Source organism: Rhamphochromis sp. 'chilingali' (assembly GCF_963969265.1).
Source record: "Rhamphochromis sp. 'chilingali' genome assembly, chromosome: 11".
Taxonomy (NCBI): domain Eukaryota; kingdom Metazoa; phylum Chordata; class Actinopteri; order Cichliformes; family Cichlidae; genus Rhamphochromis; species Rhamphochromis sp. 'chilingali'.
Window position 1 is genome coordinate 24320250 of NC_137938.1, and position 16630 is coordinate 24336879.

Here is a 16630-nt window from a genome sequence, read left to right on the forward strand (position 1 = left end):
GGGAAAGAGTGAGGGGCGCAAGCAGACAAAAGCAAGAGGACTTGCGTGACGTCACAGTTTACCCTAGAGAGCAACTTTGTCAACGTGACATGACCTTAGTCACACTGGGGGAGGCGGGAGGATGCCCTTTTGCAGACAGATGGACACCTACATACACATTGACACATATGCTTACGTCTGTTCACACCAGCATTTAAAACTATTTATAGGCCACTATCCCCTTTAACCTGACAAGGTCCGGCTGTTTCTCTGAATGCTGACGCATTTCAGGTCCCTTCATCACTTGCCATTCATTAAATTAACGCTCATTACACACTGACAATCGTAAATCAACCTCCCACAACAATGATAGCAGATAACACAACTTATAAGAGAGCACATGGGCAGCTCGTTCTCCTGAACACTTCCTGTGCGTCAGCCATAGAGAGTGTGTAAATTTTATCATAAATGAGAGCAAACACAGGAAAGGAAGTTTCATATCCGCATGTTGTCAATGTTTATGTTTTGAAGCAGAGTACGTAAAGGGATTGGGAGCCGAGGACAACTGGTTTAGAGAGTATATTTGAAAATGTCTGGAAATCAAGAAAGACTTCTCTCCACATTCAGTAGGCTGCGCTTTGACCGCACAGGGAGGGGAGGTGGACCTCAAGTTCACTGAAATGTCAACTTTGGTTTGAAGTGACTTTGACTAAAAGCAGTGCAAACACAGCACAGAAGATACACTGTCGTCCGTCTTAGATTCAAATTTCAGCGGTTGTTGTGTTGCTGTTTGTTTTTCTTCTCTTTTCTTTTTTTGTGTATTCTCCAAGGAACAAAAACATTTACTGTAAATGTTTATTTAAAATGTGAACTGTCTATCCCCCATACTTCTTGGACATGCTATCTTATCTCTGGAATAGTGAGAGTAAGATATGGAAGTAATGTGTTTGCGTGCATTCTTCTTAACCACCCTTATCATTATCTCCAGCTGACAAGTTTGACGGCCATCTTTTCCTTGCACATCTGCACATCCTTGTCACAGCCCCCGGTGTCTCTCGAGTTTTATTTTCTTGACCTTTGTTCATCGTGGGAATGCAAAATAAATAAATAAATAAAAAGCTCAGTTTAGGATGCAGTTTGAGAACCATTTGTATCATTGAGGTCTATGACTAAGAGGAACGACATGAAAGTTATTCTAATCTCTCTATAATTATTCAGACTGTTTATGTGCACTTTGACCCCCCTGCTGTTTCCAATTACCCATAAACTGCTCTTTCGGGAGACATTTAAATGCCTTGCATGTCTCCTTTTTTTCAATAACATTTTCTGAGTCAAGGACTTAGAAATGAAAGCTATCCAGAATTTTCTATTTTTGGCACAGAGTTCACACACATTGACAGCAGCCCCCCTCCACCACCACTACCCACCGCTTCATTCTTTTTATGTCACCTCCTTCTCCTCATCCTCTTTCTGTTCATCAATCACACTGTCCATCCTCATCAAAAGCAAACCCCTGGATGTATGAATGATGTTAGTTTGCATCAGCGCCTGCCTTGCATTGCTGACACCCTTGCGGCTGGCTGGACCTCCAGCAGTGCCAGGAAGTATGCTAAGAATGCAAGGAATGGCCCAGTGAACGATAAGTAGGAAATTCCCTGCAGTAGACTGGACTAAATGCCCAAAAGCAACCGGGGGCAAGGACATTCATCTGGGATAATAAATGACGATAAAAGGTGGGATTGGAAAAGACGGAAGAAGGAAATCTAGACTGACGTAGGTCTAGGCTATGACTCTAAAACTGTGAACAAAGGCAGTGGCTTTATTAGGAGGCCGAGAGAGAGGATGAAGAAAAGGATGGGGCCATGACACACATAAAGAGACAAGAAAGGGACAGGAGGGGTTGGGATGACTGGATCGAGATAGGTGGGACACTAATAGGGAAAAGAGCAAATTAACAGAGGAAGAGGTGGATTTGAAAAAACAAAGTGGTACCATGGAAAAGAATGACTGAATAAAGATAGCAACTACAAAGACGTAAATCACTCTATCGTTCATTGAAAGGGTGCTGAACGAGATCGAGAGCTGGCTGTGGGGCAGGAAGAGGGCGTTCAGATAGAGGCATGTCACAGGAAAGATAAAGCTCTTTAATCAGCCCTGATTGGGTGACTGTGACTGGGAAGAGGACACACACCTCACAGACCGATTTCTTGCTGGTGAACCCTTCGGTTTGACTGACACCGCCTCTGTATGACTCACTCACCTGACTTTTTCTTGCCATCTCCCACGCAGTGGCATGTGCAGAGGCTTTCAAACATGGTTTAAACAGCGAGCGCAACATTGCCAAACCCTGATCCAGATTAGCCTCCCGTCTGTAGTGACCTACTAAATGCGACTTTACATCAGCTTCTTCTAACGAGCCTACACCCCTTTTGTCTGGCTGCTGTTTTTCTGAACAGCCAGGTGGTAATTGTTTTGAGTTGCCAAATTGCGACTGGAGGGATTAGATTACCTACCACCGGGGTAGTACCCCCCTCCTTGTTTCCCCATTTTCCCCGGATTACATCAGAACAGAAGCACCTTCATTTGTGAGTAAGCACATACCTCACAGATGCACGGGAGGCCAAAAACATGTCAGATGTGTTAGAATACAAAGGAGATAATGGGATATATGAAACAGGGCAGGAAGTGTAAACAGTCCTTCCTGTGTATGTTTTTTTTATTCAACTCAATGGAAAGATAAGAGATGTAGAAGATGGTTGATGGGGATCTAGTTTCTGTTCATGCATGCTAGTGTGTGCCTGTATATGTGCTTCTGCATGTTTGCTTATTGTTCCTATCTGGCCTAAACCCAGTCTTTTCTGTATTCAGATCATAAATAACAACCTAGAAGGAAATGAAACATTAAAAAACTCCCAAGGGTGTCTTATCTTGTATGACATTGATCCATTCCTGTAATATCATGATCATAGCATAGACCTTGGCCAGATATAATAACAAAATTGAGACAGATAAACAATATTCTCAGCCACAATCTGGGCTTTCTCTTTCAAAAGCTATGTATTAATTAATCTTCAAAGTAAGAAGCATTCTTGCTTGACAAAGCAGGTCATTTAAATTGGCAGTCAGAAAATACTTTCCTAGACCAGGTCAACATTGTAAAGCTTAATGGAGACACAGTAAGTAAAGACCAAGATGAGATGAGATGAGAGCCAATACATGAGACTCCATTTGTACTTTATGGTGTGGTTGTGCAGGGTTGGGATTGGATCCAGTGAACGTGGACAGTTATGCTTTTCTCTCGTATGTTTAGTTCAAAACCTCATAAAATGACTCGGTGCGGTTCTCTGGCTTTTCGACCCATCTGAAACAGCTGACACAAGGCTGATAAGTGGGTGTGTGAGTTTTGAGGTGAAGCAGTGAAAGGCTCAGGCAGACAAGGAGGAGTTTTTCTTTTCTTTTTCTCATTAACTCCATTAAAAAGAACCCCTGGGAAGTTTGGACGACTGACAGCTGAGGTGGAGCCTGCGGCAACCAAGCAGGAGGGAGAGTGTTTTCATGTGTTTATGTGTGTGTTTTCCTTCACTCCTGGGAATTATATATATACATACATATATGTGGCTGCAGGTCTGTCTCTCAGGCCCTGAGCTGAGTGTGATGGGGGTTCACTCAGGGGTATAAGACCAGGCCTGGGGACGACCTGTGGAACACCCTCATTATCCTCCAGGCAGCGATGCTTTTGAGGTGTGGTCCCCCCGCCACCCTTCACCCCCAATGTGCCGAATCAGTGGAAGGCAGAAACCCAGAGAGTATCCCTGACACTAATATGGAAAAAAGCCTGTTTGGAGTGAATATAAGGGCAAATATTATTCTTCCTGAGCGTAACCACGGCGAGCACCTCTGACCTGGCAGTGAAAGTGCTGAAACAAAAAGCCCAAAGACTTTTTCTGCTCCATCAAAGCAGCGCTACATAAAATAAACATGGCCATCAGATTACCACGCTGAACACGGGGCCGCGTTAGCCCGCGCCGGCCGCCCTGCCGCCCAACCCCATGGCTCTATGGGAGTTAAGTGTGGGGTCCGCTCAGTCAACACCATGACGCAAAATGGAACAAGCCTCTGACAGAAGCCCCAGGCTGGTGGAATAAGGCCCCTGCCCACAGGCCCCCTGGCCCGGGAGAAACATACTGAATAAGAACGAAAGCGAGAGAGAGAAGCAGGAAAACAGAAGGAAAGAAGAAAGGAGAAGGGAAGAGGTAGATGAGGGCATTTTGGTAAAGAGGAAAACACCACCAATTCCAAATTTGTACCTCTCTCTCAAATTGAACAGCACGTGCATGAAGGCAAAAGCTGCTTGAGAGAACCAGCAGCAGCAGCCTAGGACAGACAGCCGCCAGTGGAGAGAAGGCCGCGGCAGGGCAGGACAGGGCAGGGTAAGATACAGTGGTTGGTGGTGGTGGTTGTAGCTGCCAGAGAGACTGTGAGGCTTACCTGGCTAGTCCTACTAACAGTGGACAGCCTCAGCTCGGTGGATCTGACCTCACAGGGGTTCCTTTATATCACGGCCTATGCCTGTGTGCATTTGTGTGTAGGTGCATGCATGCATGCACCAAAAAAAAGAAAGAAGAAGAAGTTTATGTGTTTATGTGAGGAGTTCACGTTTGGGTGATGTAACTAGGAGAAAACAAATCTGTCCCTTGAGCTTTTCTCTTGGCCTTGTAATTACCCCACTGAGGCTCTGCTGTCTGGTTCATCATCAGTCTCCCCATCACCAACCTCAGCTTCAGCCTGTCGTCTGTCTGCGTCTCACAGATGTCCCTCCAAGCATCCCTGACCTTCTCCTCAGTTATCTCAAACCCCACACAGATTCTTACATCCCCCAGTCTGTCTTTTTTGTTGTCTCTGACAGGGACATGCACATTATTCCACTTTCAGCTGACTTCACGCTACAACTACCTTTAGTTTGCACTTGAACCTCACAAGTCTCATTTCTTTGTCCTATATGAGTGATCCAGTAGTCAGCATTTTCTGCCCTTTTTGCCTGACATATGACCTGAAAAACCTTCTTATACTGTAGGTTTTAGGATGACGCAAGGCTCAGGTAAAGTGCTACCAGATCGCAAATAGATACTGACGCTGTGCCATGTTGTAGCTGTTAGCGTTAAGTGTGAGAGCCACAGGCTTTTTCACTCCTGTGTGTACAACAATGAGCACAATCACTGTGGTCCACTGGGCCTCACACCAGCAGCATTGCGTTACCACCCGTGCCTCCCTACTGTTCTCCTTTTCTTTTCATCCTTCCCTCCTTTTCTCCTCTGACTCAGCCGTTTTGTAGGAAACTCCGTCCCTTTGAAGAAGGGAAGTATCTTTCATTACTCGACAGCAGGGAGAGAGAAAGAGATGATAGGGACGGAATAACTGCCCCATTGTCTTCACCCCCTCCCTCCATCCACCAATGATAATTGTGTCGGGCTAATTACAGAGAGCTGCAACAACAGGTGTGGGGCTGTGCACCTGGGTAAAGAAGTGTACTTAGTCCTTGTGTGTGTGTCAGACAGAAAAAAAGAAAAAAAAGAAAAGAGTTGTGCGTCTCTGTGTGACTACGCAATTCTGGGAGAAAGTGGGGCTGACATGCACAGTTTGTTAGTGATTGAGATCACAGAAAACCTTGTGTGTGTCACATCCTTACAAAACCTCACTTGTTAGTGATAGTACTCAGACACTGGTCACCGCATTGTATCACAGACTACTGTATTATCACACAATGAGCACGGACCTATACCAGTCTGTCTTCCATCTGTGTTTAATTATAAAGCTACAAACTACATCTGTATGGCATTACTGGAAAGTTTAAATTAGCACACAACGCAGTCTCACTCTCACTCATACGCCACATTGAATTTCAAATGAGAGTGATTACAATCACCTAATTGATGAATTTAACCACAGGGGGCCTCTCCTCATGATTCATAATCTATAACTGGTCTATTTCAGTGGCATGTTTTTCAGTGTCGGCACAGTAAGAAAGCGGGGGAACAGAACCAGTGGCAACAGTAATGATGTAAGCAGGGGTCTCCCACGGGACTGATGTGTTTTTGGAAATTCTTTGGCTTTTTACCGTAAAGGAACTCATCTAAGAAGCTGACCGGAAGAAAGGAAGCCATTTGGATGGACGCCAAAGGAGGAGCGTGATAACTTTCTCTGAGACGTCACAGAGCTTCATACTCAAAATAAAGAAAGTTGGGAACTGTTTTCTAAAGACGTTTGGCTGACCCCGCAGTTAAATTGACTGGATATTGCCAAACTGGAACAGACGCACTTTCAAGTTACTCACTCTCAATGATGATATCACCTGTCTGCTGTCTACTCACAAGAACTTCTTGCTGTTTTGTGCTTAATGAGCTGGACTTTTTCTTCAGGGACCCAGGGGGATCGCACCACATTAATGAAAAAGGAAACCCTACACACCAGGAGTGAAAACTCACTCCTGCTTTTAAGTAACCAGCTTTGGCCTTTACAACAGCTCACCTTGGTAAAGGTAACCTTTGTGTGCGATAATCACAGTCTCATTTGCTCGCTGAGTCATGACCCCTGCGTAAAATGATGCCATTATTACAGGAAATGAGAATGTGCTTTGGATCAGTCGATAATGCAGTTGTACGGTCACCTCCTTAGTCAGGCAGTTCTACCTGCAGACTCATCGGTTAACCTACAAGTGGAGTGAGTCCTGCATCGCCACCTTGTGGAATGTTTCTTTGGTGTAGAAGCAAAGGTGTGTGCCAAGCCCCAGGGGCCCCGCTGTGGGAAACAAGCTTGTCAAAGACCATGCGGAAACTGTAAGTCTTTTAGGCTTGAATTCAGCATTTTATTAAAAACAAGTAGTTTGAAAACATACACGGAAGCCAAGGAAAACAGCCACGTAAAGCACAACACTATGTTACCTAACAGACATGGGGTTTTGCTCCTTGCTTTCAAACAAATCCTATAAAGGCATGACAGAGCTAGTACATTTATTTAGCTAGACAATATCTAAGTGAATAAATGAGATGATATGAAGTGTGAGGAAAACCAACAACCAGCCAATAAAAATACAGAAAGCATGTCCAGTTTGCATTATTTTCTGGTGTCCAGTTTGATGTTTTTGGTGATATCCTTTTTTTTTTTACTTCTATGAGACATTAATACAGAGACATATAAGGGCTTCCTCAGAGCCGAGTCCTCTGATTGGCTGGGAGCTCATCCTGGTCGAGTCCCCACAAGAAGGTGCGGAGACGTGTAACTTCTTTTTGTAGCTCAGGGCTTGGGATTGTCTGGGAGAGGTCAAGGCGTGGTGTCTCATTTGGCAGGATAAGAGGAGGATGGTCCAAAAAGCTCTCAAAGATGTCTGAAAAATGAGAAAAGGTTGAGAAACAGTTTACTTGACATATAATGCCACTATTCATTATAGTTATTAAATGTTCAATAATAAGCCCTTTTGATTTATTACCTCCACTGAGTTCAGTGCCTGGCGGAGGGGCCCAGGATGCTGGTGGAGCTCTGCTGGGTCCCAGCTTGTAATGGGTGAGCAGGTGGTGCAACTGAGAAGGACTTAACAAAGCATGTTCTTCCTGTAGACTGGCCCAGGATGACTTGGAGATAAGAAGTTAATGGAGGAGATGTTAGATGGCATTCTAGGAGAGGGCTCAAAGGGCATGTTGTACATGCAGCTGTGTTACCTGGATGAGTCGAGTCTTGGGAATACACAGGAAGTTGACTGTGACTGACAGTTTCTTCATAAACTCTGAGGCGATGTCTCCTAATCCTGCACCCTGTAGCCAGTCCAGAACCAGGTCTAGGTTTGTTCGGATCTGTACTGCTCTGGACCATGAAAACAGTCCGTCTGAAAAGAGGGGGAGAGGATGTTGGAGAAAACAGAAAATACATTTGAAAAAAGCTAATTTTGTTTGTTTTATCAGGAGTAAAGCAGTGAGTCTTCCTTTTATCCAAAAGGTCACTTTTATCATCTCTAGCTTCAGTTTTTACAAAGTGATACCGTATTTATTGCTGAATTAACCACACAGGATTTCTTTGCCCCGTGCCTTCTCACCTCTCTCCAGCAAAGTATTGAGCAAGGAGGTATTGGTGAAGAAGAAGAGGTAGCCGAAGGTTTGCGAGGTGAGCGGTGGGGAAAGACATGCCTCCCGTGACAGCATCAGGGAACAGCGATACACTTCCACAAGTCCAGCAACCTTGGGCGGCAAGGTGGACACATCATCTACCTCCTCTTCTCCTCCTCTTTTCTCTTCTCCCTCTGCAGCCTGAGCTCCATCCTTCTCTTTCTCCTTCTCCTCGCTGGAAAATGGGTTGGTGTCCAGAAGGGCTGGAAGAAGGGAGTACAGTGTCTTTGTGGACAGAAAGAGAAAAAAAAGTAAGTTCATTTTTATATTAAAAATATTATAAAAATCCGGAAATGATGGATGTTGAATGGACAGTATAAACTGGAATGAATTAAGTGGAAGAAGATGTTAAGATGATTTGTAGCAACACTTGAAGTGATGGCTATCACAATAGTTTGTACAGGTCCAGATCTCTGACCTTGGTGACTTTTCCTCTAGCGCCATCATCAGGTTAAGCTTTTAATCTTGTGCTCATAAGCAAATGCACAACTATACAACACTAATGACACTTCTGTTAAACTCACTTTCACTTTGTGCTAAATCATAGATTGGATCATGCTGGGACTCTTAGTGAAGATGACTAACATGCTAAAAATTACACCATCAACATGCTTGCATCGGCTTTCTGGACATGTTATCCTCTAGTATTGCTATTTCCATGTCAGTATGTTCCAATTCAATACAGGTTTTCCACACAAAGCCAAAAAAGTATGATTTCACAAATGAGTACATCCTAAGTATGGTCTCAGAATGCAATGCACAAAGGGACTGGAGGAGCTGCATGCAGCTGGAGAAAATTAAAATCAATTGTGGGTGGTGGTGAGCTTGTTCCAGAAAGGAACAGTTTTTATGTCTTAAGAAAGTAATTTGTGCTGTCTCTCGGTGAGGTTAAATAGAAGTGGCTATCCGGAGTTACAGTTTAAAAGGGCATGCAACATTACACATAAAATGGTAACGTTGATTTGAAGCCAAAGCACATCGGAGTATGTGGACCGCTGTATCTGGCTTTTTTTCCACTTTACCTTGGTAAGGTGATACACACACTGCTGGAAGGTGTGCATAATGACATCATCCAGCTGTGCCAGAGCTTCTGAGCAGGTGTCCATATCAGCTGTCAAAACTGGATCCCCAGGGGCTTCAAAGAAACAATCATTATGATCAATTCCAGGCTCAGTGTCAGCTTTGATTTCTCTGTTTAGCTTTGCCAAATTCCTGTGCCAGCTTATACGTTTGATCTTCTAAAGGTCCCCCCCCGGCCTTCTGTTGTTTTCCAGTTATTCTCACCTTCAAACTCCCACTCTTTCTCCATCACTTCTACTTTAACCTGGAAGAAGTTGAGGAGCTCCGTGGCATTTGACATCCAGAACATGAGAGGTCGAAGGTCAGATGACAGTTTCTGGACGTTTGGCGTGCTTATCTCTCCTTCTTGCTCTGTTGAACTGGACAACACATTTAAGTAATTCCAAAGTTATGTTTGCTATCAAGTATTGTGAACATTCCCCTGTCAGGTTTGTGTTTGTGCACTAAAAGCAAAACGCTCCATACTGAAGTAAAAATAGACTGAGTTATTATTATCTAGCTATATTCGAGACAATGCTTCCATCATACCACAAAAATTTACCAAAGACATAACAGCACAGGCACAAATGTATCATGAATCACTCAGCTGGAAATCTCTAAACAGAGGAAACATTACGTAGAACATAAATATTCTTACTTTTGCGTGGGATGCTTATCCCCAAATTCCTTAATGTTATCCTGCAAAGATAGTTGGAAACAGAAGAGACGAGACTTAGTGTGGGGGTGGAGGAGGGGGAGTGGAGTCTAGCCCTGCAGCCTGGACAGTTAGAGCAGATTTTCCAGCGGGAGGGAAGTGACATCAGCCCATCCTCACTCCTGCTCACAAGCCAGTAGGCCACAATGAAGGGCATATGTCTGTCTGCTGGTTTTTCTGTCTGACTTAATGTGGCATTCTCAAGCTGCCTACCTGAGGTTTATCTGCCAGACTTGTTTAAGTGTGGTCACGACCATACTGTCATTAAATATAAAAAACTTAACATTTGTTCCATAGATGAGCCACTCTCTGACTTCCTCCAACATATTATTAATTCACACGTCACAGATATGATTATATATGTTGTATTTTTTTAATTACACAAGCAGCATGACCCTTTGGAAAGCAATGTCTCCCAGTTGGTCCATTAATTTTGTCCAAGTTATCTTAACAGCTGGTGAATTGATGGCCTTGAGCTTTGGTCTAGAGACTCATGGTCCCCAGTGGATGAATCCTTCTGAATTTGCTGATCCTTTGAATGTTTTATTGACACTAAGACGGAAAATGGAAAGACTGGAACGATAAATTGAATTCAGGTGCGCAAAGTAGGTTTGAAATAGTAATAAGTAATTTATTTCAGTGGGCAACAGATATAAAAGAATACACCAACATGAATCAGCTCGCACCTTCTTTTCACTGGGAGGCTGAGATTGTTGTGTTTTAGTGACATATTTTGACACCCATCTCCTGACTTTTTATGTAATGCCATTTAAAGTTTTAATTTTGTCCAATACTTTGGTTTATGACCAGCAAATGCTAAATTGAGGATTGCAAAAACAAGATGTGAACAAGTAACAATACCAAACATGACATCAAGCTATTGTTTTTGTTTGTTTGTGTTACTTACCCACACAATTTCTTTTATTAGATTGGCTGACTTGAGCAATATCTGTGGTAGGAGAGCAGGGTCCAGGTGTTTGGAGGCATGATCTATCATGATTGACAGGAGATAAGCAGGAGCTAAAGGCCCGCCTCCAGAGTCTGGAGAGGAATTTCTGGAGATGATCTCCTATGAGAAAAGTAAAGGATCAACACATATATGTATAAATAAAAGTTTATTTCGACTAGATAACTACAGTCAGACTATAAGAAGTCTGCTATTTTCCCTTCTTACCTGTAACAAGGAATCGGCGTGACGAGAATGGAATTTCAACACGGCCTCAGTGGAGCCCAGGTACTGCCTCAGAGCTTCCTGTCTGTCCACCAACCCTGAAGGGCAGCAGGTGGTGGAGGCATCAGTCTGCCATGGCAAGGTCAGTGCCAGCGGTGGAGGCGGAGTCACACGAGGGTCACGATACAAGAAAAGAAAGTGGTTCCCCAGACCAATCACATCGCCCGGCTTTAGGACCGTCTCCCTGTAAAGGGCCACTCCATTGTGTGTAACTGCACCTCCTCTGAAAGGTCGCATCAGGGCTGGGATAAAATTCACAAAATATTATTGAGTTTAAATTTACCCACCAGTTTATGACAGTCATGTCAAGGTAAATTATTCCCTCTGAACTAGCATTTGACAAAAATGGAGAGGAAGAATCCTCTTTTAACAGGAATAACATTGAGAACAATGATGTCCTACTTTGGATGAACAATCTACCTTCTCTAGTTTTGTATTTTCTGCAAGAGAGTGCAGCAAGATTCTAACGATGATCTGTGCCGGTGTACCTTGTCCAGTGGGTGTCTCTGGAACAGCGGAGTCTCTCCGGACTAGTAAGTGTCTAGCCAAAAGGTCAGGAGCAGACAGGAACGTGTCCACCTTCAGCGGCCTCTTCCCCTTCCTCTCTCTTTCTCTATCCTTCTCTCTCTCCCTTATTGTGGGTTTCCTTCCAAACACATGCATATGTCCCGACATGATGTACAAAACAAAATCCTACACAAAACACACAGTGGATCAGTGAGTCAGGGAGGTCTGTTATCTTTTAAGTGTTATGGTTTATATCAATCTTCTATCAGATGTTAAGCCAAACAGAAGGCAGTCGATAAGGAATGAAGTGTGTCACAGTTTGTTACAATGGAGACCTGTGTGAGGTCATTGTGTGAGATGAAGTGATGTACACAGGGGGGTTTTGTGCATTTGATGGATACATTTTCTGGCATTGTGCTGCTCAGAGGCTGTTTTGTGCTGGGTGGTGAATGGGAGAAGCGTGTAGAGGGATGGAAACCCTGATGGTATGTGGCGATTACAGACATGCAGGTATGATGTAATGCACAGGGTGCGTGCACGCGTGTGCACAACTCCACTACAGCCATGCCTGCGCTTTTGCTAATGCGCACATGAGAGCGCATGTCAACGAGTACGTTGCTGTTTATGTGTGTTTATGTGTTTACATGATGTACGTGTGCGTGGGTGTTGTTTGCGAGAATTTGTATGGGCGATACCATCTGTCAGCATGTCTTGCCTTGCTCTGATCGTAACCCTGCAGCAACAGGAAGTAAGGCCGGTCTGTAGGTGGAAGGATCAGACTTTGTGACATCACTTCCAGGTCACAGCTGGAATAATCCTTCTCATCCTCTGCCGGCTGGTTTGTCCATCCAACCTTCCCTTCAGCTTTCGACGCCCTGATCTGCAGAAATGGTTTATGATGGTTAGAAGACCGAACGTGTGGTCAGTTCAGCTTCTACTTACTGCAGCCTTCTCTTTACCTCTCCTGGCTGTGGGTTGATCATGCTCACAATGTTCTTCCTGTCATGCACCCCTGCGCTGTTGTTAGGCCGGTTTCCAGAACCGCGGGGGTCGTTGCTGACGTGATTGCCTTGGCGACGTCGCAGACTGAGGTTCATGTCGCTGATGCTCCTCCTCAGCTCTGTGTTCCTTCCACGGTGACCCCGTTCGCCCTCCTCTGCTCCGCTACCTGATGACATCCTGCTCCGCCGCCAGCGCACACCTGTTGCCCAGACAACCCAAGTATCAATCAGCTTTGCCCTGTGCTGTGCATAAATGGTCAATTTTTTCTTTTCTTGCCACTGTACCTATCTGCTGCATCTCATACGTACCTTGGTAGTTCTCTCCCTCCCTCTCACGCTCCTTCTCCCTCTCTAACTCTTCTCTCTCATAGTCTTCCTTCCTTTGGATTTCAAAGCGCCGCTCAAATCCATCCTTAGGCCGCCACATGTCCACTAACAACAAAGGACATTCCCACGGGGCAACGCTTCTCCGGCACTCTGTCTCCCATTTGATAGCTCCATCTGGCTGCTGGATGGGCTTTCCAATGACATCACACAATAGGAAGTCTTCAGGGCTGTGTTTCTGGAGAACTAGAAAGTAATGGAGGAAAGGGGGAATGAGGGGGAGGGTAATTATTTTTCCATAACACTGCTATTTATGTTTATATAAAGTCATTCCCAATTGGTAAAAAAAATTTAAGCAAACAATTCCTAGTCATGGATCGCAGCAGAGGTCCAAATGAGCCAAAATTTCCCTTTCATACCTGCGTCATCTGTCTCCTCCCGCTCTCTTTCAGTGTAGCGAGTGATGACCTGGGCAATGAGTTGCCTAGCTGTGGAGTGTATGTTGGCCAGCAGGGAGCGATAATTGGCTCCACTGGAGAGTGCATCTCCATAGATTTTGATCAGGCCTGGGGCAGAGGAAGAAGCAGGGGGCAAGTAGTGGTGGGAGGAGGGGGCTGCCGAATGAGCCCAAACTTCTCTCTCCTTCTCTCCCACTGCCCGGTCCCGGTCACTGTTGGAACGCCCCCGTAAGAAGAGATGGGAAAGGCGCTTAGCACGGGACTGGGGTGCAGCAGGCCGCGGCCTGAGGAAGGCCGGGGAAGGAGATGGGGATGGGGTAGGGGAAGCCAGCGAGGGGGTGGAGTTAGAAAGGGAAGAGGAAGGAGCAGAGGGGGCCTCGTGGAGAGAGGCTGCGTCAGAGCTGGTAGTCGACCTGGAAACAACAGAGGAGGGAAGACAGATGGAGGAGAGAGGAAGCAGAAAGGAAGGGACAAGTCAGCTGTGAGTTATGACTGACAAACAACAAGGACTAAAATAAATGGAAGACATGAATACAAATGACAGTGGAAGTGAGATAAGATAAGATCAATACACAAACTAATTCTACATGCAGGACACAAGTTGGAACAAAACTAAAGATTAATTTAAAAAAAGCGAATTAAAGAAGTTTAGACCAACTTGACAGAGAGCGCGCTGGGCCAACGACCACCAAGCTTTGCAAAGTGTTTCCTGGGGGAGTTGATCCACAAACCCACTGGGAAATGGAGTTTTCTGAATCGAGGACTGCCAGATCCCTCCATCTGACCGAGAAGAATTCAGATATTAAAAGGCAATTCTCTCTAAAATCAACTTAATAACTCATCTTTTTATAAGATATATAAACATTAGGTTTCCCTTAATAATATTTCTCTGCACCATACCAAAGGCTGTGTGTCACCAGTGCCAGGATATAAACAATATAACAATAGAATGATGTCAACCTTCAAAAATATCAACAGGATATCTACAGCAGGTTGTCAACATGGTAAAAACAAATGAAAAGACATTAGCCCTCCCTACAGCCCCTGAAAATCCCAGTGTGTTTTCCTATCCTCAAACAGGAAGTGTGTTTTGTAGGACTCAGGTCCAGCTGTCGCAGTGACAGGGAAAAACCCACTCCAAAGGTCACTGCCTGTCCAATTCTCTGTAACACTTCTATTTAACCTACCATCACAATTTAGGATAACATGTTTTCTTTTAGCTACGATTAGAATTTTGAGATAAAGGCTAGTACTATGTTGAAAATGAGTTCCTTTTTAAAGTTGTTCCCTCAGACACGCCATTTCTCGACATGCGTCCACACCTAAAATCTGTTATTGGTATTCTAGGCAGAAAGGCCTCCTCTCCTAGAAAACCATGTTGGGATATTTTCACAGAATTCTAAATACTACAAGAAAGAAATTACTCAAATTATTTGGTTTTGAACAAACTTACCCACAGTTACTTCAAATCCTTTTTATAGTGTGTTTTGATTATCCTTTGCCACCAAAATGCCAATGCGCAGCTCAAAGTACCCTAAAAAATGTGCGCTCGTCCTTCTCCTCAGGATGAAAATCCATTTTCTAAAGGCCTCGGCTCCTTAAAAATGGACAAAGGTATCTTTAATTCTAATAATTCTTTTTTCTTCTGTTAAAGAAAATGCCCCTTTACATTAGTTTTTTACTCTAAGTGGCTGCTACCTCCCTCTCTGGCTCTCGGGCGCTCTGGGTCTATAGATAGAGAAACCAACCCATTGTTCTAAGTGACAGAATTTCCTTCCTTTGCTTTGGACAACACCTATATCCTGACTGAGTGAGAAAGAGAGGCAGAGATTGGTAGAAGTGAGAGAACGGTAAATTTACACACACAAACACACACATGGGTGTTTGGCACCCTGTTGGGAATATAATATACTGTATTGTACTCTGCACAAAACAATCTCGATATCTATCTTTTTGCCCATCTGAGTTAAATGAAAATGTCACAGAATAAAGCTAAATTATATGAAAAAGCCTTAATGGGTTTAAAAGACTATTTTTGATTTAAACCAGGTACTGTGACGTGATTTATGATGAGAAAGACTATCACAGTGCTCAACAAAATGCAAGGAAGTTTGAAGTTTTGCTGAAAAGAGGATGAAGGAAATGCACACAGTGAGACAGGAAGCTAGAGCGAGACACCTGTGATCTTTGACCTGGTCTTCAACAGGAAGATGTTGATGGAAAGAGAAACTGTCACAGTCATCATAAAGGGCTAATAAAGTTTGTCCCATTACAAAGACTCCTCCACCATTTCCAAGTTCTTACCATGACTAAAAGAGAAAATAATATATTACTTATGATTAAATGTTAAATTTCCTGTTATTGTCACTACCAGTGAAGTGATATGAAAATTTCGTATTGTTTGCGAAACAGAGGAGTACTGTATGTATTACCTATGCTCACCGGTCACTTCATTAGGCACACCTGTCCAACTGCTTGTTAGTGCATGTGGTGCTGATGTTCAAACTGAGCATCAGAATGAGGAAGAAAATGTGAAAAGGGTGTTAAATGATTTTAAATATTTCAGAAGGTGTTGATTTGCTGGGATTTTCCCACACAACCATCTCTAGGGTTTACAGAAAATGGTCCAAAAAAAGAGAAAATATCCAGTGAGCAGTAGCTCTCTGGGTGAACATCCTTTGCTGCCTTCTTGTCAGAGGTCGAAAGAAAATGGCCAGAATGCTTTGAGCTGATAGGAAGGCACTAGTAACTCAAATAACCCCCTTTCTCAACCAAGATATGCAGAAAAGCATCTCTGAAAGCACAACATGTCAACCTTGAAGCAGAAGAGCCACAGCAACAAATCACCACAACACGTGCTACTCCTGTCAGATAAGAACAGGAAACTGAGGCTACAGTTTACAACAAAATTAGAACACAAAAGATTGGAAAAATATTGTTTGGTCTGATAAGTCTCAATTTCTTCTCCGACATTCATGGTAAAATCAGAATTTGGTGTAAACAACATGAAAGAACACCTTGTATCAATCGTTCATGCTGCTGCTGTTGCAATATGGCAGATGTTTTCTTGGGACACGTTAGACCTTTTAGTACCAACTGATCATCATTTAAACGCCGTGTCCATGTCTATCCTATTAAGACGCCAGTCTACCCATCTTCTGATGGATGCTTCAAGCAGGATAACACACCTTGGTCAAATCATC

At 43.9% G+C, this 16630-nt stretch overlaps 1 protein-coding gene across 2 annotated transcripts; it reads right to left on the reverse strand.

Moving 5' to 3' along the window:
* Positions 1-7114: 7114 nt before the first annotated feature.
* On the reverse strand, positions 7115-15168 carry rasip1 (Ras interacting protein 1). 2 transcript variants are annotated; one of them, XM_080896043.1, is made up of 16 exons: positions 14881-15168; positions 14086-14207; positions 13389-13840; positions 12955-13215; positions 12604-12845; positions 12360-12524; positions 11626-11830; positions 11081-11379; positions 10814-10975; positions 9850-9890; positions 9417-9571; positions 9155-9267; positions 8063-8357; positions 7692-7855; positions 7463-7604; positions 7115-7360 (listed from the first exon to the last, which is right to left on the reverse strand). In XM_080896043.1, exons 2-16 carry the CDS (start codon positions 14205-14207, stop codon positions 7182-7184), a joined length of 2997 nt encoding a protein of 998 aa, XP_080752169.1. In that variant the 5' UTR covers positions 14881-15168; the 3' UTR covers positions 7115-7181. The 2 variants fall into 2 exon arrangements, with proteins under 2 accessions (XP_080752169.1, XP_080752168.1); XM_080896042.1 differs by having other exon boundaries at positions 7115-7604.
* Positions 15169-16630: the final 1462 nt, after the last annotated feature.

Excerpts from the sequence above, each read along its gene's own strand:
- rasip1 (XM_080896042.1), bottom strand. The coding sequence starts at position 14,207 with ATGGAGGGATCTGGCAGTCCTCGATTCAGAAAACTCCATTTCCCAGTG. Across the intron at positions 13,216-13,388 it reads GGAGGAGACAGATGACGCAG|TTCTCCAGAAACACAGCCCT; the intron begins GTATGAAAGGGA and ends ATTACTTTCTAG. Across the intron at positions 11,380-11,625 it reads AGAGACACCCACTGGACAAG|CCCTGATGCGACCTTTCAGA; the intron begins GTACACCGGCAC and ends ATTTTATCCCAG.